This window comes from Suillus discolor, assembly GCF_016758755.1.
Source record: "Suillus discolor strain FC423 chromosome Unknown F5147scaffold_19, whole genome shotgun sequence".
NCBI lineage: Eukaryota > Fungi > Basidiomycota > Agaricomycetes > Boletales > Suillaceae > Suillus > Suillus discolor.
In genome coordinates, this window is record NW_024541266.1 from 491,397 (window position 1) to 509,373 (window position 17,977).

General features: G+C 48.1%; 11 protein-coding genes across 11 annotated transcripts; 4 read left to right on the forward strand and 7 right to left on the reverse strand.

Moving 5' to 3' along the window:
* Window positions 1–475: 475 nt before the first annotated feature.
* On the reverse strand, window positions 476–2,371 carry F5147DRAFT_688105 (terpenoid synthase). The gene is made up of 3 exons (XM_041436883.1): window positions 1,247–2,371; window positions 933–1,106; window positions 476–853 (listed from the first exon to the last, which is right to left on the reverse strand). Exons 1-3 carry the CDS (start codon window positions 2,327–2,329, stop codon window positions 692–694), a joined length of 1,419 nt encoding a protein of 472 aa, XP_041294435.1. The 5' UTR covers window positions 2,330–2,371; the 3' UTR covers window positions 476–691.
* Window positions 2,372–2,428: 57 nt separating this feature from the next.
* On the reverse strand, window positions 2,429–3,618 carry F5147DRAFT_688107 (uncharacterized protein). The gene is made up of 3 exons (XM_041436884.1): window positions 3,068–3,618; window positions 2,851–2,976; window positions 2,429–2,803 (listed from the first exon to the last, which is right to left on the reverse strand). Exons 1-3 carry the CDS (start codon window positions 3,524–3,526, stop codon window positions 2,657–2,659), a joined length of 732 nt encoding a protein of 243 aa, XP_041294436.1. The 5' UTR covers window positions 3,527–3,618; the 3' UTR covers window positions 2,429–2,656.
* Window positions 3,619–4,292: 674 nt separating this feature from the next.
* F5147DRAFT_574413 (uncharacterized protein) lies at window positions 4,293–4,457 on the reverse strand (the record flags this gene model as incomplete). The annotated part of the gene is made up of 1 exon (XM_041431221.1): window positions 4,293–4,457. A coding segment is annotated over one exon (165 nt), but the record flags the coding sequence as incomplete, so codon positions are not given.
* A 117-nt stretch (window positions 4,458–4,574) lies between these two features.
* F5147DRAFT_574293 (uncharacterized protein) lies at window positions 4,575–4,778 on the reverse strand (the record flags this gene model as incomplete). The annotated part of the gene is made up of 1 exon (XM_041431209.1): window positions 4,575–4,778. The coding sequence occupies one exon, from the start codon at window positions 4,776–4,778 to the stop codon at window positions 4,575–4,577; it is 204 nt and encodes a 67-aa protein (XP_041294438.1).
* Window positions 4,779–6,463: 1,685 nt separating this feature from the next.
* On the forward strand, window positions 6,464–8,064 carry F5147DRAFT_688116 (uncharacterized protein). Its single transcript, XM_041436885.1, is given in 3 exon segments — window positions 6,464–7,728; window positions 7,788–7,811; window positions 7,822–8,064. 1 exon segment carries the CDS (start codon window positions 6,659–6,661, stop codon window positions 7,712–7,714), a length of 1,056 nt encoding a protein of 351 aa, XP_041294439.1. The 5' UTR covers window positions 6,464–6,658; the 3' UTR covers window positions 7,715–7,728; window positions 7,788–7,811; window positions 7,822–8,064.
* Window positions 8,065–8,185: 121 nt separating this feature from the next.
* F5147DRAFT_688117 (uncharacterized protein) lies at window positions 8,186–8,633 on the forward strand. Its single transcript, XM_041436886.1, has one exon. It carries the CDS (start codon window positions 8,217–8,219, stop codon window positions 8,520–8,522), a length of 306 nt encoding a protein of 101 aa, XP_041294440.1. The 5' UTR covers window positions 8,186–8,216; the 3' UTR covers window positions 8,523–8,633.
* A 980-nt stretch (window positions 8,634–9,613) lies between these two features.
* On the forward strand, window positions 9,614–11,802 carry F5147DRAFT_633836 (acid protease). The gene is made up of 6 exons (XM_041432850.1): window positions 9,614–10,048; window positions 10,103–10,440; window positions 10,491–10,623; window positions 10,674–10,904; window positions 10,962–11,492; window positions 11,543–11,802. Exons 1-6 carry the CDS (start codon window positions 9,875–9,877, stop codon window positions 11,621–11,623), a joined length of 1,488 nt encoding a protein of 495 aa, XP_041294441.1. The 5' UTR covers window positions 9,614–9,874; the 3' UTR covers window positions 11,624–11,802.
* Window positions 11,783–13,245, reverse strand: F5147DRAFT_688123 (WD40-repeat-containing domain protein). Its single transcript, XM_041436887.1, has 4 exons — window positions 13,141–13,245; window positions 12,906–13,090; window positions 11,979–12,849; window positions 11,783–11,921 (listed from the first exon to the last, which is right to left on the reverse strand). Exons 1-4 carry the CDS (start codon window positions 13,219–13,221, stop codon window positions 11,853–11,855), a joined length of 1,206 nt encoding a protein of 401 aa, XP_041294442.1. The 5' UTR covers window positions 13,222–13,245; the 3' UTR covers window positions 11,783–11,852.
* A 54-nt stretch (window positions 13,246–13,299) lies between these two features.
* On the forward strand, window positions 13,300–14,202 carry F5147DRAFT_574257 (RNA polymerase; the record flags this gene model as incomplete). The annotated part of the gene is made up of 6 exons (XM_041431207.1): window positions 13,300–13,368; window positions 13,425–13,507; window positions 13,569–13,673; window positions 13,729–13,810; window positions 13,864–14,003; window positions 14,058–14,202. The coding sequence occupies 6 exons, from the start codon at window positions 13,300–13,302 to the stop codon at window positions 14,200–14,202; spliced, it is 624 nt and encodes a 207-aa protein (XP_041294443.1).
* A 91-nt stretch (window positions 14,203–14,293) lies between these two features.
* F5147DRAFT_574401 (3-hydroxyanthranilic acid dioxygenase) lies at window positions 14,294–14,983 on the reverse strand (the record flags this gene model as incomplete). The annotated part of the gene is made up of 4 exons (XM_041431219.1): window positions 14,294–14,469; window positions 14,527–14,607; window positions 14,665–14,767; window positions 14,819–14,983. 4 exons carry the CDS (start codon window positions 14,981–14,983, stop codon window positions 14,294–14,296), a joined length of 525 nt encoding a protein of 174 aa, XP_041294444.1.
* A 586-nt stretch (window positions 14,984–15,569) lies between these two features.
* Window positions 15,570–17,874, reverse strand: F5147DRAFT_110127 (uncharacterized protein). Its single transcript, XM_041428073.1, has 13 exons — window positions 17,427–17,874; window positions 17,330–17,362; window positions 17,254–17,273; window positions 17,182–17,196; window positions 17,088–17,126; window positions 17,004–17,032; window positions 16,932–16,945; window positions 16,858–16,884; window positions 16,630–16,689; window positions 16,439–16,573; window positions 16,151–16,382; window positions 16,037–16,088; window positions 15,570–15,978 (listed from the first exon to the last, which is right to left on the reverse strand). Exons 1-13 carry the CDS (start codon window positions 17,542–17,544, stop codon window positions 15,748–15,750), a joined length of 1,005 nt encoding a protein of 334 aa, XP_041294445.1. The 5' UTR covers window positions 17,545–17,874; the 3' UTR covers window positions 15,570–15,747.
* Between the last annotated feature and the right edge of the window lie 103 nt (window positions 17,875–17,977).

The window sequence follows — 17,977 nt, forward strand, 5'->3', positions numbered from 1 at the left end:
TCTGTTATTTGTAGGAGAGGAGGAACGAGGTGCACCACAGGTGAATATGGTGCATCGTTTTGATGGACGCTGTATGGTGTGTTGCGGGTAGAATGAGGGAATGCAGCTGAAATCGGATGGTTCCAGCTCCTGCAAGAGCAGAGACTTCGAGTCAGCCTCATGGTAGTAGGGGAGTCCAAAGTTAACTGCCTTGGAGTAAATAGGGAGCAAAGGGGAGTAAAGCCACTGAGGAGATAAGCTAAAGCTTGCTGTGAAGTGCTGAAACCTTTGTTAACTGTCTCCTCCCAATCCTCCGCATTTCTGAACCTTTTCACACCTGAACCTTCTCATAACCACTGTCCTAAATTTTATTATTTGTAGCAGCATAGAATTTCACTCAAGTACCAAATGCCTAAGCCTCAAATTGTCAGAATACTGTAAAGTTACGATCATAGCCCTTTGGGATACACTTAGTTTCACAGCTTTATAGGTCCGATGGTCACGAGCCTATATTCAAGTTCCTAACGATTCATTCAATCGTGATAAGGTCCGATAAAATTATATCTCTCAATCACGCAAAGTCGACAGAGAGCCTGCGGCATGTTAATGATGCGTCCCGACGACCCACGTATGTTGTTATTCTTAATCATCGATTGAAAAACGGATGACGCCCGGTCCCGTCGTGGCACAACATATGGGAATTCTACAGGCCTCACCACCGCCTCTTCACAACACCCTCCGTCAACGCCTCCAAAGCGTCCCTCGCCTCGCTTCTAGGCAATAATGTCAACACCTCCCGTGCTTTCTCAGCATGTACGCGCGCTAGCTCACGCGTGCGCTCTACACCATTGGAAGACGAGATCAGCGTCAGGGCCTACACACCGCACGACGCAAAGAAAGCAATATAAAAGTCAGCGATTGTCCAAATGTAGTTGGTGGGAAGTAATGCTCACCCTCTCAACATCGCCATCCTTACCGAACCGCCGCTCGATCATGGCGTCGAGCTCTGGGAATTCCTCGGCTGCGTAGAGTGCGGGTCCTGTTGCGAGTCCTAGGCGCAGGTCTGCAAAGCCGGGTTTGCCGAGCTGGGCTGTGGAGGAGGAAAAGTCGAGAGTGTCGTCTATGAGCTGGGCAAGGAATGAGTACGAACGGGGATGGATTGCAATGTGACAAGACGAGATGAAGTAGCGAAGAGGAATGACGCGTGCAGTGACAAAGTGAAGTGCCAAAAGCACAAGCAGACACGTGAAGAACTGTGCGAACACACCTGAAATGCAATACCCAAGTTCCTCCCATATGCATAGGCCACTTCCTTCCACACCTCGCCTTCTCTACATCCTCCTAGCACAACAGCAGCCCGTGCGCCTTTAGCCATTAGAGAAGCCGTTTTTAAATAAGTTTTTTTAAGATAGATCGACCATTTATCGGAGGACGAGGGTGAAGGAGAAGTATGAATGTCCTTAAGGTCAATTGCACTAGTCGCAGACGACGAGGGATGGGGAGCAGCTTCGGTTCCACTCCCTTTCATCTGCAAAATCTCACCCTCTACAAGATTAGCGATGACACTCGCGATGAGCTCTACCACTTCATGACTCCCTAGCCGACTCAGGGCAGCACTGGCGCGTCCCAGCAGAAAATCGCCACCAAGGACCGCTAGCTTATTGCCAAATGCAGCCGGTGCACTAGGTGCGCCACGACGAAGGGGGGACTTGTCAAGGACGTCATCATGGAGTAAAGAAGCAACATGTATCATCTCCACGATCTGTGCTAGGCGCAACTGCGTAGGAAGTAAAGTGTGAGTGAGTGCCTGGGAATGAGTTTGATGGAGGGGTGGGGGTTGTGGGGTATATGGTGGTGGTTGGGCGGGGGGTATGCGCAGTTCGAACGCGCTCTCGAATGATGCGGTGTGATCTGGCATGCTGGGGTTCCAGTCGCATAGGATATCTTTCCGAGTCAATGGCGCGTCGAGCTCTTGTTGGTGTGCTCTTGCATTGTCTGCTGCCCAGTTTACTTGAGAGAATTCAGCGCCTAGTCCGTTGGTTGCACGCGCGAAAAGGAGGACGAGGAGGGGCCGGAGTTGTTTGGAGGGGTGGAGAAAGTAGTATTGAGCAATGGCATTAAGGGAAGGATGGGAACTGCCAAGGAGAGTAAGCAGGGAAGTACGCATCTGTTCGAGGTGCGGCGCGAGAAGAACATATGGGTCTGTTTTTGCCAACGTTGACGTTTGTGAGGGAACGGGACGAGGCTGAGCTAGTACACTGTGGTGTCGTGCACTTCGGGGTCGTGTAATTCTACGCGCATTAGACGCTACACGCATGCTCGCCGTTACTGCAGACGACCATGACCCCATGCTCGACGACAATCAAGATGTGCTCAGTGACGGAAATGCAACGCAGCTAATTTCCCGTTTTCTATTTTTCCCGCGCTGGCCGAGGATCACGCGCACGTATCAATCCGACTCCAGAGCTTGTCCAGAGCGCTCCATTATACAAAAATACAACTCAGGTGATACTACATCCTGCGGTACGGTATCCGTAGTATTATTATTTTAGTTCATCGTTATGCAGGGCGCCACCAACCATAGGTCGTGTGCATACAAAACCGCGTCTTGTCATTGGCTGCTGACGCGGACGTGCAGCATCAAGTCGCACACATCAAATCGTGCGCTTCAGAGTGACTACCGTAAAACTCCCCCTGGTGACGTGGTCGTACTCCTCGTCCGGCTCTTGTTCGTAGTAGCCAACGTCTGATTCAGCGGAGACGCTTCGATAGCGCCGCGATGTTTGTTTACAGAGGGGGCAAGGTATGCTCCTAGTTTTTTGGCCTGGCAGTGCATCAGTGTTAAAGAGAATCAGTATGTGAGAGGCCCACTTTTGCACACATAGTCTTCCAATCAGCTTCTGCGCCACCATTTACAGCGAGTAATAGCAGCGGTTCTCTTTCATCTTGTAATTCCGGACTAGTATTATCGACAGGGACGACAACTATTCGTCCAAGCTACACACAACTCGTCAGTAAACGCTCGCATAAAGGGAGGAAGTAGAGGAGTACGCGTGAACTCAGAAAGAAAAGAGAAGCAACAACCCACCTCACTCTCAACCATCCCCATCCCCTTCCCAACCCCCTCTTCACCCCTCGTCTCAGCCCACACTTCAGCACTCAGCCCGGCCAATATCCATATCTCGTCTTTCGACCGGTGTAAACACATCGTCTGGGAAAATCCGCTACCTGATGCAGCTTTACCAAGCGCGTGCGGAGATGTACTACATTCTGTGCTCCCGCGTAATGGTGGAGTACGGCATGGTGGCGGAGTGTGTCCGTTGGCGCTTGACGCGTGAGCATTAGGAGGGGTCATATGTCCATTGCTGCTAGGATGTTTAACCATGCGCGTTGTATTTCTTTGATCGCTCCCATTTCCACTAGCCGTTGACGAACAGGCAAAGGAGACAATTGCACCCTCTGGTGTCAGAAGGAGTGCAGTGTGAATGGTGTCAGTAGGTGAAAGTAGTTGTGTAAGATAGGTTTGGAGTGTTGAGAGGTTTAGCATCTGAACACGGTCGAATATTACAATCCTTGGATCCGTAAATACTAGGTCACGATGTGACAAATATTGGAGGCTTGCTCTGGTGGTGGCATGTGGACAACGAGAATTCCCACAACACTGCCACAGCTAAAGAATTGAAGCTACAAGACCCTGAAATCTTATTTAGTTCATATATATATATGAGTAGTTTGATATGAAATTGACCAGTACTACAGTTTTTTTTCGTTGTGTACAGCAGAGATACTTTCAAGGTATGGATGAAACTGTGTCAGAGATAATACAACTGGCGTCTTGACGAGTCCATCATGGCATGTTATGTCCCCAACTCGTGTGATGATATTATAATCTGACGCAATCCTCATGTACTCCCCACCATGCTGCGCAAAAGGTTGTCCAAGACGAACGAGCAACCTCAACGGTCACGAATGAGACCGCGATTCAGCTAGGTGATTGTTACGCGGCTGCCACAGCGAAAGTGCGCCAAAACGCTCCCAGCTGGTCTTCTGTTGTGATTAGCAGGACTTAGAGCCCATATACCTTTGTCGTTGTAGGGAAGAACAATGTCTCCTAGTCGTGACCGCGCCTCCATCTGAGTTCGGTGACCGGAAATGCGATGCAAGGGAGTTGCAATCTGGAGTTTGCGAAACGTAAAGCACTGATGTTTGCCCAGTATGCTATACAGTTTCAAAGTGGACTTCACAGCCACATAATGTCACAGCTGGGAGATATTGTGTTCGGATAGAGCTGGCGACGAGCATGGCGGAGCTTTCTACGAGACAATATCGGCTGGCAGACAACAATTGAAGTTGGATAATTGTTTCACCCAGTCCAGTGCAGTGATCACCTGAATGAGCTCCTGCAAGAGACTTCTGAGCACGTTCCGTATCTTCTCTCCGTAGATGGCAGGTAAATGGACACCGAAAATGCCCAATAATTAGTACCCGTAACGTGGTGACACGGCTAAATGTCCATTATATTTCTCTCGTGCGCCTCTCATTCTTGAACAGAAGGCAACGAGCGCCCGTGCATCTATGTCAGTCAAACCCTCCAACTACTGCATGATAGTGACAGACTCCTTGTGGTCGGAAAAACCGGTATCGAGAGTGTCCAGTCTACTTGGTAAGAGAACAATTTTAGGAGCGAGAAACTCCTGGACAGTCCATCTTCGCGTGTTCCAGCTGCTATTTTGGAGCGCGTCAGACTTCGAGGACGGCGGCGCATTCGACAGGGTGCGATTTGGATTATGAGCACCCATGCCTTACGCTTGAATAGTGATGAAGCGCTGAAGCACAAGTTCGAAATAAGAGTCCATGCTGTCCGGAGTTGACAATTCATGGGCGTGAGCCAGGAGTGGGAGAAAGAGGAGGAATATAATCCTCGTTCACCTTTGGCTGCCAGTCCTTTGGCCTGCTGAAGAAACCTGTACGAGGTTGCACATTGAAACATGGTCAAGAACTTGTCGAGAACCTAGTGATTTGAAATGTACAGCTTCCGAATAAAGAAACTCTCGGAAGCCTTTAGACAACAGACTAAAACAACGCGTACGCTTCGCTCCAAGTCGTCTAGCACAACTGATTTACAATTACCACGGTGAATTCTGATATCAACACAAACCTTGTATTATGCGTGCGGCTTCATGCACATGCCTCTGACAGAATTGTGATAAACAAAGTCGCACGTGATGATATGCCTATCTCAGGCTGAACAAATATGTGATGTATCCTCAACTTGAAATGAAGCTGTTGACATCCAGTCCAGAGAATGCTACCCCCATGATAATGAAGGTATTACGGACTGCGTTCTTTCTGTTGCATTACCACCTAGCTCCTACTATCTTCACATAAACGCTAATGTCAAACCATGGTTTCGATCTGAAAAAGTATTTCGGTGTCCATTAAGTGGTTACTAGATGATATCAAGTCCTCCAATTCTCACCTCAGCGGCAAGGACTAGGCTGGCTCACAACGAAATGAACAGCGAAGGTAAGTGTCTTTGCACGTTTACAATTAAACATGCAACTGACATTACACATGTCAGAAGTTTCAGGCCTGGTGCTACGCGCCTTCTTATGTTCCTCTACCGCGCAATATTCAGCTGTCCGCTTGTACTGGAGGTCGTATGTTTCTCTTTCGAGCTTTACCATTGTCAAAGCTCGCGGTTGTAGTTGAGTGTGCCGTGACTATCCTTCACGAAAATCTCACTGTTGCCATACTTCGAACCTTGATGGAGTTGTACTGTTGCACGCACCGGTAATGTCATACCCTTTAGTGAGTAAGCGCCAGTACTTACTTGAACGCCCGTCTAGGTCTGACAAAGGATGAGCGATGTGTGGTGAAACGTTTGTGTTTTTGTGGATTGATGCACGCATGGTGCTTCAAAGCAGTTGAATAGACGCCACAGATATGTTTCCTATGGTGGAGTGACCACACACACTTGCCTTTTTACGACATGTTGTCGGGGCATAATGCTCATCCACAGACGCGCTTTGTATGGCGTTTATCCACATGTTGTGAGGTTAAAAACCTGGCATTCTCTCCTTCACTTCTCTATCTCTCGTCCTCTTTCCTTTGCCACTTCATCTTAGCCATTTGATATTACTTGTCCAAATCATTGATATGTCTAGGTAAGTCTACTCACATGTCGACTCGGTATATCCATATGCTGATGATGCCTTCCGCATTTAGTGCCTCATGCAACAATTTTCAGATGTCGTTGGATAGGTTGGTGTTCACTCTCGAGTCGGATGACGCGGTTCACCTCATGATTTTTTAGCCGGTCTATCCTTCCGTGTTCTGAACCTAGAATAGAACCCGAAGCCAATGCCAACATGGTCTCGGAAAACGTCCAAGAGTTTGCTCATCCCAACGATATAGCCGCCATGCAGGCTGAGTATGTGTTTCTGCTTCAAAACATCTGCCAGAACTAACGACCTCTGGCAGGTGGGCTCAGGCCTGTGCTGAACATGAATACCTAAAGGCGCATCAGTGGTACGTGCCACCAACCGAGTGCCAACTATTTCTCTTTTTTTTTTCCAGGTCTTCAGCGGCTTTGCAGGTCATCCGAGACAATCAGGAGTCATTTCCGACGTTGAACCAATTCACCGCTCCGGTGGCTGGTCTCCCCCAGTTTCCCCCAATGGACCAGAACCAATACTATTCTCAGCAGGCCACCGTCGTTCCTCAACTATCGCTGGAGGGCCACGCATGGTTCCAGCCTGGCTATAATGGCGGTTCGTATGCGAATGGACCTAATCTTACTCAAAATCACCTTCTTACCGTCGTCGATCTAGAGCGTTGGGTAGCGGAAGATCCTCGCACGTATGGAAACGCACACGCTGGTGCCATCATGGACACGATGTCGGATACCGAAACCTTTTTGCCGTCCGCGTCTGACTCTGACGCGACAATGTATCTGAGTGATGATAGCAGCTTGGAGCCATCTTCCTCAGCTCCCATTGGGCAGACGTGTGCCAAACGTCCCAAGCGTAAAACTCGTCATACCGTTACATACGAGGAAGACAGTTCGAGTTCGTCTCCCGCACCAGCCACGCGCAAGCGCAGATGCTTGGACGACGACGAAGACGAAGTGAGAGAGGGAAAGTTTGGTTTTTACAGACTAGCGGACGCCACTGCCGTAGTCATGGCTGTACCTGTTCACGACCCGAAGCCGGTAGACATCAGCAGTCGCAGGACCCACGATGCCCACGGTAATCTTCTTCGAACAAGGGGATTTGGTGCGATGGAACTCGATGATTCCTACTCCAAGCGGTCCGTCAAGATTACGAATGAACTACCCGCAGGGATGACTTGCGTACGAGCATGCGAGTGGACGGACCAGCCCTGTGGGCTGTTTGTAGAAATGAACAAAGTCCTCGTCGCAGATCACCTGTTGCATTGGCACGGTGTCGAATCCAAAGGCACGACTCTCTGCAAATTCGAGGGTTGCTCGAAACCAAAGGCAATGCTCAATTTGGGCCGGCACATCGAGGGCATCCACTATACTACGTCCTACGAATGCCCCTATTGCGGCAAGCGGTGGTCCAGGTCCGATTCTTTGGATCGGCATCAAGTGACATGCAGACCGCTCCTTGAAAGCAAGGCCCGTGCTAAGAAGGGACGTCGCAAGTTTGATCTTCAAGACCCGAAGAAATTGGTCTATGGATATATCGTTCCTGCCCGTAATGCGACATAGTTTAGCATACAACTGTACGTCCCCCTTTGCCTTTATCTATCGCTGCTGCTAACTTCCTGTTGCCGTCATCTAGTAATTGCTGCGATTCTTCACGAACTTTTGCTTTTTCTATGATCACAACACTCGTTTCTTTCACTCGTAGATATATATTTGGCCGAATCACTTCATATCATCGACACTCCTTTTGCATCAAATATTCCCTCTTTAGTGTGTTTCCTCTCCTCGTTATCGCTTGGTATATCCTTTATCTGTTTATTGCATAACCCTTATCGCACGTTGGACGTAGCTATTGTATCTCATCGTGTTGCTTGATGTATACTCTTAGATATGGACGTTGTATGATGGACTTGAAACTTGAAGATTTGCATACAACAATGGATATCACATATGGTGGTGTTGCAACGTTTGTGTGATGTGTCCTTCCTGATACTGCTCAGATATCATGATGTCACGTAGCGGGAATAAACGCGCGTTATATTTTACAATCTCTTCATTCTGCTGTATGTACAGCGAGCCATCAATGTGCTCCAGTCTGTTTTGCAACCTAGTTTATGTTCTGTTCTGTTCTGTACTACTCAATATCTCACATCTGCAAGGCACTCCTCGCGCTTCGGTTATCGATGAGAAGCCATATCCGGGGCAAGGACCCAAGCAGCGACTGATGCATCTTATTGGTGTATGCTTATTTTACCTGGCCGTCTGCCTGATAACGATACATTATACCTCATGGGGGAGTTTTCCATCTCGCTGGCGCCAGATTGCCCAGCTTGAGCTTGAGTGGACAAGGCCTGACAGTCTCTCAGAATGATTATCAGCAAACGCAGTTGGGGAAACATGCCTTCACGATATTTCAAGCGACCTGGAGACGGTGTCGTCGCTCTTGACGGGTTCTATTTGGTGTCTGGTTTTCCGTCTCACTGGCAGATGTAATCATTCACGTTAGCAAGGCGGGCAGTTTGTCATCCAACTCCGCTTGGAGTAGCTAAGGGTACCCACACCTAATCGCAGACAGATATGGAGTCTACCCCGGACATGCACCCAGACCGGCCGTGTCTTGCACATTCACGAGAATCGTAGAGTGTCACCGGTCTCGGCACCCCACATAACAACCGAGCAATCACATGGCCCGCTTGCCAGTCTCTGGCCATCGGGCGAGACATTGAGAAGTACAGTATGCACTCTGTCTGTGTGCTTCACCAACGGGTCGAACACTTCATGCTTGCACTCGACATCCCATGGCGACAGAGCAACTGAGTACATGTTGTCATTGTGTGTCCCTCGAATGGCTGTCCTACCAATGGCCCTTTCTCTACGTTCCAGATTCGTCGTTCGGCGTGATCCTCTCACAATATGATGCGGTTTTTTGTGCTACATCATGCACTCCTGATATGTCGCGTCGGCGTAGAAAGTGACATAGATGGTCAGTAGCATTTGAAGTTGTCGAGGAGCGTACTTCATATTGAGGCTCGAACATACATCCGGATTCCGATATGGTATATTTCATCATACGTGATATCTCCTGTGAACGTTTGGATCGGAACTCCATATTGCTGTGAGAGCGGTGCTGAGCGCTGAGCGCTAGGCTGAGTGCTGCCAGTGGGTTTTATGTAGATGATGTGACCCTGAAGACAAGGCGAATGTGTACTTATTTTACTTCCGAGTTATATGAGGTTATATGAAGCTCTTGGTCCAATAAAAAGCTGAGCTGTCAGAGGTTGTCAGCCTTTTTTTTTTTTGGACACTCGTTGTTTGCTTGTTGTCTTGTTGCTGGCAACGCGATGCTGCCGTCGGAACAACAAAGTGACTGCCGGGCTGTACTAGGCTATACTAAGCTATACATATGCTTATGTAATCGTGATCTTCCAAGAAAGAAAGACAAAAAGCTTGATCAGTGTACAATGTACTTAAGAATCATATAAATCATTCAAGTCCCCCACTTTTCGGTCCACTCAGGACCTTCTCATTTTCCACTTATACGAACTCTGGCCTGGTGCCATACTGTCTTTCTCCGGCTTCATTCTTCCACTGATAGTTCGCCAGTCGATCTCAAATTCTGTTCCGACTACTTTGCTAACTGTTCCAGTTGTCGCTAGTCGACGTTGCTCTTCCTGTTTTTCTCTCACTCTTTTGTACTGGCAAACTTGAAGTTCTTCACGCGTGATGCAGTTGTCAATCGTTTTCGCTGTGTTACTGGCATGCATTTTACACAGTACCCCATCTGATGCAATCCCTGCGAGGGCGCATCACCAGAGGCTGGCCCGGGCTAACCCAAGGACGATTACAATGCCGCTTAAACGGTTACACGTTCCACGAACCGATGTCCACCCACAATTGGTGAGCCAATATGATCATCACCTCCGTGTAGCCCCTGATGTTTTGATGGCACAGCTTCTCCAACAACACATCAACCGTGGCAATAAACGCCTTGCACGTATGACTGGACGTTCAGAACCTGCTGAACATGAACTCCGTGCAGAGATGCACAAGAGGATGTACCTTCTTGAAAGCGGTTCAGTCAATCCCAGTAGTGCTACCACGGCGACCGGGAGCAACTTTAGCAGACGCTATTGGCGTAATTCCAAACATGTTGCACAGGCAGCAAGCAATACTTCTTCCACTAGCACTGATGGTGGAGTTTCTGCTCTCGACATTCAAGCTGCCGAAAATGGTGGTCTCACTCCTGCTAAAATTCCTACTGCTAACAACACTCTTGGTCTTGCTATTGAGTGAGTCTGGCTGTTCTTCTGCTGAAATGGGTCAATTGATTATTGTGCAGTGCGGATGATGTCGGATATATTGCAACTATCCAGATTGGTACTCCCCCCCAGAATTTCAATATTCTCATGGACTCTGGTTCCGCCGACTTCTGGGTCGGTAGTGAAACTTGCCAATCTCAGCAGGGTACTTGTGTAAGTCCTTATCAGTAGCAGCTGCTATAAGTTGCTCACAGCAGTTCAAGGGGAACCATACTTTCCTTGGCTCTAAGTCGTCAAGCTCTTTCGTTCAGTCCAATCAAAATTTCAACGTGACTTACGGGTCTGGATCCGTTGCTGGTGTTCTTTGCCAGGATAACGTCAACATGGCGGGTTTGCAACTCAACAAGCATACCTTCGGCGTAGCAAACGAGGAGAGTGTACAATTCTCTGCAGATACCGTGCCTTTTGATGGGCTAATGGGTCTTGCCCAGTCAGTAAGTCGACTTGTTGATCTTGAGGTACCGACACGTACTCATGGATTCTTTTTGTAGACACTTTCCAATGAAAAGGTCCCCACTCCTGTCGAATCTTTGGCGTCCAATGGTCTCATCTCCTCAGCTATTTCATCTTTCAAGATCTCACGTCTCGCTGATCAACTCAACGACGGTCAAGTTACATTCGGCGGATTGGACTCCACTAAATTCGTCGCCAACACCCTTGTTACTATCCCCAATGTCAGCAAGATAGGGTTCTGGGAGGGCGCTATGGATGCAATCACGGTCAATGGACAAGACACAGGCATGACCGGGCGCACTGCCATTCTTGACACTGGTACCACTCTCATCATCGCCCCTCCGGCAGACGCCCTGGCAGTTATAGCCATGCTTGGTGGTAAATGTGATACTCAGCAGTGTACGATTTCGTGCACGTCGAATACAAGCGTTGCGCTTTCCTTTGGAAATGCCTCGTTTACTATTGACCCCAGAGACATGGCGGTACTGCCTGTCGACGTCAATGACCCAACTGGTGACTGCACAGCAGGTATTCAACCTGGCACTATCGGGACGAACACGGAGTGGCTGGTATGTGGCTCTTTTCAATTGTATCATCGGTCGTTGACTCCTTTCGGCAGGTCGGAGATGTGTTTTTGAAGAATGCGTATTTCTCTGTGGACACGCAGAATAACAAAATTTCTTTGGCCAAGCTTTCTTAGTTTCTACTCCGTGAACCACCGAGTCACAGTGTAGTGTATGTATTGTTTGCTACCAGCAGGATCGCGGGATCGATTCTTACCTAAATTCGGGGAAAGACATTGAATTATCTTCAAGTTGTACACTAGCCATCATTCATTGCTATCATCACACAATAAATATTAATTGTTTGAAATCTGAAGAATAAAGCCTATACCGTACATACACAATACTGCAACAATAAGTTTATCTCTACTTTTTTCGCAGAAGTTCTTTCGCGATTTCCTCATTATCTGCTGACTGGTCTGGTAGCCAAAAAGCCTGTACAGTGTGCTATTAGCACAAGATACGTAGACGATGAAAGATCGAGATATTTACCAATTCCGCCCCTGCAGATACAATCATAGCTAACCGAGGATTGAATCTCACACATCTAGACGGACCGGGATGGCCATCAAGAGTAGTAAGTGGCTGAAGCCGCGTTGGATGAGCCTTGAGATCAACGACGCCTGACCGCACAGGCAAGTTTTGAACGTCCCATATGATTATTTTCCCGTTCAAACTGCCGCTGACAACATACTTGCTATCCGGCGTCCAAGATACCTCCTCGCCGCTGTTGCCCTTCGAGGGGTCGATAGTCTGCGGGGCATCGATGCGTCGCCGCTCCAACCCAACGTGGCCCTCCAACTTGGCCAATAGATGACCTTCAAACGCGTCCAAAATGTAATGCGCATCACCAGAACAGCCCACAAGGATGTATTTCGCGTTTGACGAAAATGAGAGAGACGTCATGTATATCGGGCGAGGTGGGTAGCTGACTAGGGCGAGAGTGGGATCTTCTAGCGTTATGGTCAAGAACGGGTCTTTGTCGTAGTTTGCTTGGTCGTACAGAAGTATCCGTGAATAGTGATTCACGCCCACTGCGAACACCAACCCACTGGAATCATACGCGACGATGGGCGATGCAGGTAGGTTCAGGAGTCCGCGACATGTCGGGGCTCGGAGGTCCCATAATCGAACCGTTTTGTCTACTGAGCCGGACATGAAACCATCGTCGATGGGTGAGACTTCTAAGGAGACGACGCGTCCGCTGTGCCCCTTGAAATACTGCAAGTATTTATTGTCGTGAAGTGAATGATACCGAATTGTATCGTCTTCCTTCGTCGAAGCGTGTACGACGGTAGTATGCCTATGTGTGAAACGAGGAAGGTCGACCCCATATTTTTTAGAGTACAGCGTTTTGAGATGTCTGAGCGCAGTATCAAAAATTAGTGGCCAGAGGGAGATAGAGTGTCAAGAACTTGCTTGCCCGTCTTGCAGCTGTACAACCGAAAAGTCTCATCTTCAGCTGCAGTCAACACTTGATCTCCCCGGTCATCGAATGTGATAGCAGTGATATGTCGTGGCCCTTGATGTGGTCTAGCAACAGGCGTTGATGGCGGTGTCGACTCAACGGCTCCCTTGAAGATTTTCGCGGGCTTCAACTTTGTCTGGAACAGGCCTGTCAGCACACGCACACAGAGACTGATTCTTGGCTTACCATCAACGCATTTGAGAGTGGAATCGTCGCTGGTGGAGGTGCTGCTGCATTGCCGTTAGAGGTCGTTGGTGGAGGCGGCATTGAGAGGTTCGTCAAGAATCACTTTGGGCGTCTGAGTTTCAATACTACTTTTGCCGGCTACTCCCCTCAAGCTGAAGGATGTCTGAGGACGAAACTGCGAAACTATGGAAGGTCAATCGGACAATACATGAACTTGTAAAAGATAGGGTGCGAAATCATGTTCCTTGGTGTATTAGTGCATTTTTAACGAGCCAATGACGAAGGGGTACCAAGTCTCGGACGATGAGATCAACATGGACCTGACTACATTCAGGTCGCACTATGCAAACAGTGGAGGCAGCGTCGAGTCAGTTGTGGTTATTTATGCAGCACCGTGCACTTGCAGATGACTTAACACGCATTTCCAGTCGAAACCAACTTAATTTCTTCACGAACTCCAGAGAAAATCCAACAGACCAGATTTTTATATTCTTTTCAGACGAGAAAAGCGTTGGCGTTAAAACAATGCGGAAGTTCGTCTATGTACGCCCCTTGTGCCCGTTCGTCTGATGTAGGGTGAACATACAGGCTTCTGGGTATTCTCGAGGAGAAGTCGATTATGCGGGGGATCATTATCTTTCCTGGCAACATGACTCCATCTGCGCGAAAAGTGCGAGCTTGATTCTATGTTCTTGCGGTAGCAACCTTACGCTTGCTTTGCAGGTAATTGCGGCGATGTCCCAACAATATCGGCTCGAGGAGTTCTCAGAAGCCGACCTCCTCGTCAATATCACGCATCACACACTGGTCCCGCGGCATGAGGTGTTGACTGTCGAGCAGAAAAAACAACTTCTTGAAAAATAGTACGTTATATTCTCAGAATGATGTTACGTGTTCTCACATTGCGATCCACCTAGTCGGCTGAAGGAGACCCAGCTTCCTCGAATACAGCTGGCCGACCCCGTGGCACGATACTATGGACTTCGGAGAGGCCAAGTCGTCAAAATCACTCGTCCTAGTGAAACCAGTGGCCGATATGCCAGTTATCGTATATGTTTCTAGAGAAATATGTTATGGTTTGCATAGTTTTTCCATTATCATATTCACATGTATACTAGCACCAGAACGCGAAACAGTTCACGCGGGGGTACTACTACTTGGCAGGAGCGACGTTCCCGCATTCCTTACACTTCCTCAATTCTTCGGTCGACATCCAGCGTTGGATAACAGGCTTCAGTTGCGTTCCAAGGTCAGTGACGTGGAAGGTCTCTTTGTGAATAATAGTTGGCTTGGTATGGGAAGGATCACGACAGTACCACTGCAGGGAGTCTGAGTGCGGGGAAGCGTCAAGACACAATATCTGGCGCAGTAAGGATCTGTACACACCATGAGACTCATCCGGACGAGCAGCTTCGATAACAATTCCGATTGTATCGGCGAAGCGGACGGGATTGTGGGGTGTGTTGGCTAACGTAATTTTGATAAAATCGGTTCATCTAACGATGATAAGAGTCCTCAACGTACCTGGCAGTAAAAACATCTCTCCCTCCTCGATCCTGATATCCTTGAACTCAACCCCATCTACCACTTTAAGCAGCATACCACCCTTGTACTGATAGAACCATTCCTAAAAACGAAATCGGTACAATTTCTTATCTTAGCGATCGCAGAGACGCACTTCGGTCTCGTTCACATGATAATCGTTTCTCTCATTGGGACCACCTACAGCCATCACAGTAAAATCCTTCTGCCGGTATAGGCAGAAGTTGTTCACAGGAGGTTTGAGTAGGTGCTGGTTCTCGTCGAGCCAGCGCGGGAAATTGATAGGTGGAAGGAGAGGCATCGCAAGATGTGTTTATTAGCAAGTTGGTCCCAGAATTCCTGGACCCGCAGATATATGTCCTCCGTCTCACGATCGTCACCACCCGCTTGCGGTTCGTCTTATCCCGTGGGGCTAGAGATTCTCGATATGTTTATATTTTCTCGCGCTCTCTCTTCACCTCCTGTCTCTGGTCCATGTCAGCGTCTTCGTCGTCCGCTGTAGCTTCTCCACTTGCACTTGTCCCTCCCGTGTCTCTTGTTCTCCATTTTCACACGACATTAACCTCCCCACCATAATACCCACTACACACTGTAGCGGGAATTACATTCTCCTCACGTTCTTTGCTGGCCCTGGACCACACTGCCATGGCAGTGTACGAGGTATGCGACAGTGAAGAGTCGGTCTGAGACCCACCAATGATCATGTTCATACTTCTGTAACCTACCACAGAAATAGTGTGTCCTCTGGCTACCCTCTTACCCGCTCGTTACACGGCGCAGGCTGGGAATTGACTACAGCTAACCAACAAGCTGCAGCAGCCACTAGATCCTGAAATATTGAAAATGCAGGTGGGCTGAATGAGGAGCGAAATGTACGGTCCTCGGTCTAGCCCGAGGAAAGACAATACACACCGCGACGAGGCTAAATTATCACCACGAACCAAATAAATATGTATAAGTACTACAAGAAGTTCTGTCTTCGATTTCGGAACACCAAATAGCGCGACGAAGCTAAATATCACAGCGGAACAAATAAATATGCATGCTCCCCGCACAGTACCGTGGTTAATCATTTGGATCGTTCCATGTGCTACACGTCAACGCATCTCCCCCGATCGACAGATCTCCACCGGTATGGAAAGCAATGGACGTCATGCCTATTTCCCCGTCGGCCCTGGCTACGAACTTCGCGTGAGATTTTCGAACGCTGAGGATCAGACGCGGTCCCAGCACAAACATCTGCAATATCTGGGCAATTGCCCAAACGCCAAAGTAAATAAGACGTTCCGTGGTGTTCTGCGGAAAAATGATGAGATGGTGATCAGCCGCAGATGCCAGTCACAGGTCGGCGCACCGTGATATTTGGAGCCAGTGAGCCAAGTGTGAAGCAAGTCATGGTAACAAAGCTAGCAAATGAGAAACCTCAGTGAAACAGGATAACAACGTCTAAATCACCTATAGAACTCACGCTAGAAAGTAAAACGTGTGGCTCTCTATTAATATCGTGAAACAGTCCCCAATGGTCGATCCTGTCGGCGATTGTTGCAGTTCACGGAAGTGCTTTATAACAATCCAGACTGCAAGAAACAAGACGAGGATCTCCCATACAACAGTGAATATCACACTCTCGTAAATCAGATACATCATGTCAATGTCAATGTCGGTAATGCAGGTATGGAAGCCGGAAAGGACAGCCTTCTCTGGTAAATGTCCGTGAGTCTCTTGTGCTCGACTTTCATCAACGATTAAAACTTACGCGATGAAACACCCAGGTTCGCAATGACCATCATAACTCCGGAGGCGATTGTGGATGCTAGTAAGGCTGCAACAAGAAAGATGAACAATGTTTTCGATCCTTGATGCATGGCATTAATCCGAGCAATCATAATGCCTTGGGTGATATTTCAGTCAAGTCAATGTCAGGAAGGAAACCACGGGTGGGCTCACCACCCAACATGGCATTGACGATGACAGGATTCCATACCTGTATGTACCAAAGGACAGTGCCTGGAATACCATTTACTTGGTGGTGGAATAAATACTTTAAATGCACTCACAGCTGTTGAAGTCGTTACCTTGAAGACACAAGCCGACCGTGAATATCACTCACCCCTATATAGGAGTGTAGTAAGTAAGATGAGATTAATGGAAATGGCAGGCATCGGTGCAGAATACGCACTACATCGGTAATAGAGAGCAATACTGCATGCCGCCGGTCAGAAGAAGCAAATACATGTGAGGACACATACGCAGTATGTTAATGCTGGTTGAGAGAGATGACTTATTAGCACATTGCAGTGTAGGTAACCTTGAAAACGTACATAAAATATTGTATTCCGATGTAGCGCACCTATGTAGCATATGTTGAGCACAAGATTCCAACTGCGCTCGTAACAATAACATACACAGATATAAAGAACAGTCATGAAGGACCAACGTGGCCTCTGCCCCGAGTCAACTGCATCACGCAATTTTGTTCAGATACAGGACTTTGCTCACCAAGATCAATTCGAACTGTTAAAGCATTCTAAGTTAGTAGTGAGATGCGCAGGTCATGACACTTGAACTTACCTCTTGTCCGAACGTCAATGCTTGAATATTGAATACATAGTATCCATAATCCCTCGGAACGTATTATCTTGCTCACCCCAGTCGTATATCACTGCAGTGGAGCACGCAACTGCGAAGCAATAGTCAAACATATTGAGATGTCACCGTCGACATCCAAATTGCTCTCCACGAACCTAGAAAATAGTTGTATAGACGACAAAAATTGATGATCGGCCACCAAGCGGGATCATCTGAGAGTATGGTCATATCGGGATGGGGCTTGTGGAATATGTGCAGATAGTATACTGCCATCCATAACTTTATAGCAATTAGTCTGAGTGAGCGTACGATGCCCTGTCACTACTCCCGGAGCCACTATTCGGATGCCAAGCCGTGGCGCAAACACTAGAAGGTATTAACATCATGATATCAGCTCAGTCAAAACCGGAGAATGCGAGAGACGTCCGGAGAGTGCCGCATGTGCACCGCCAACTGAAACCAGCGCCCTCGCACGATCTCGACAAGAAATTTGGACGAATACACGATGCAAAGGTAGTGTCGTCGTGCGAGATTTGTTGTAGGTAGTTCATATCATGCGAGAACATTGTTCATAGCTATTAGCTACTACTACTACTACATTAGGTGAACTTTCTGATTTGGCTGGATTGCCATCTGCCCACAGCTCATCAGATTTTGTCTTGGTCTCATCTGAAATCAGATCAATCAGGTCCATCAGATGTACAGT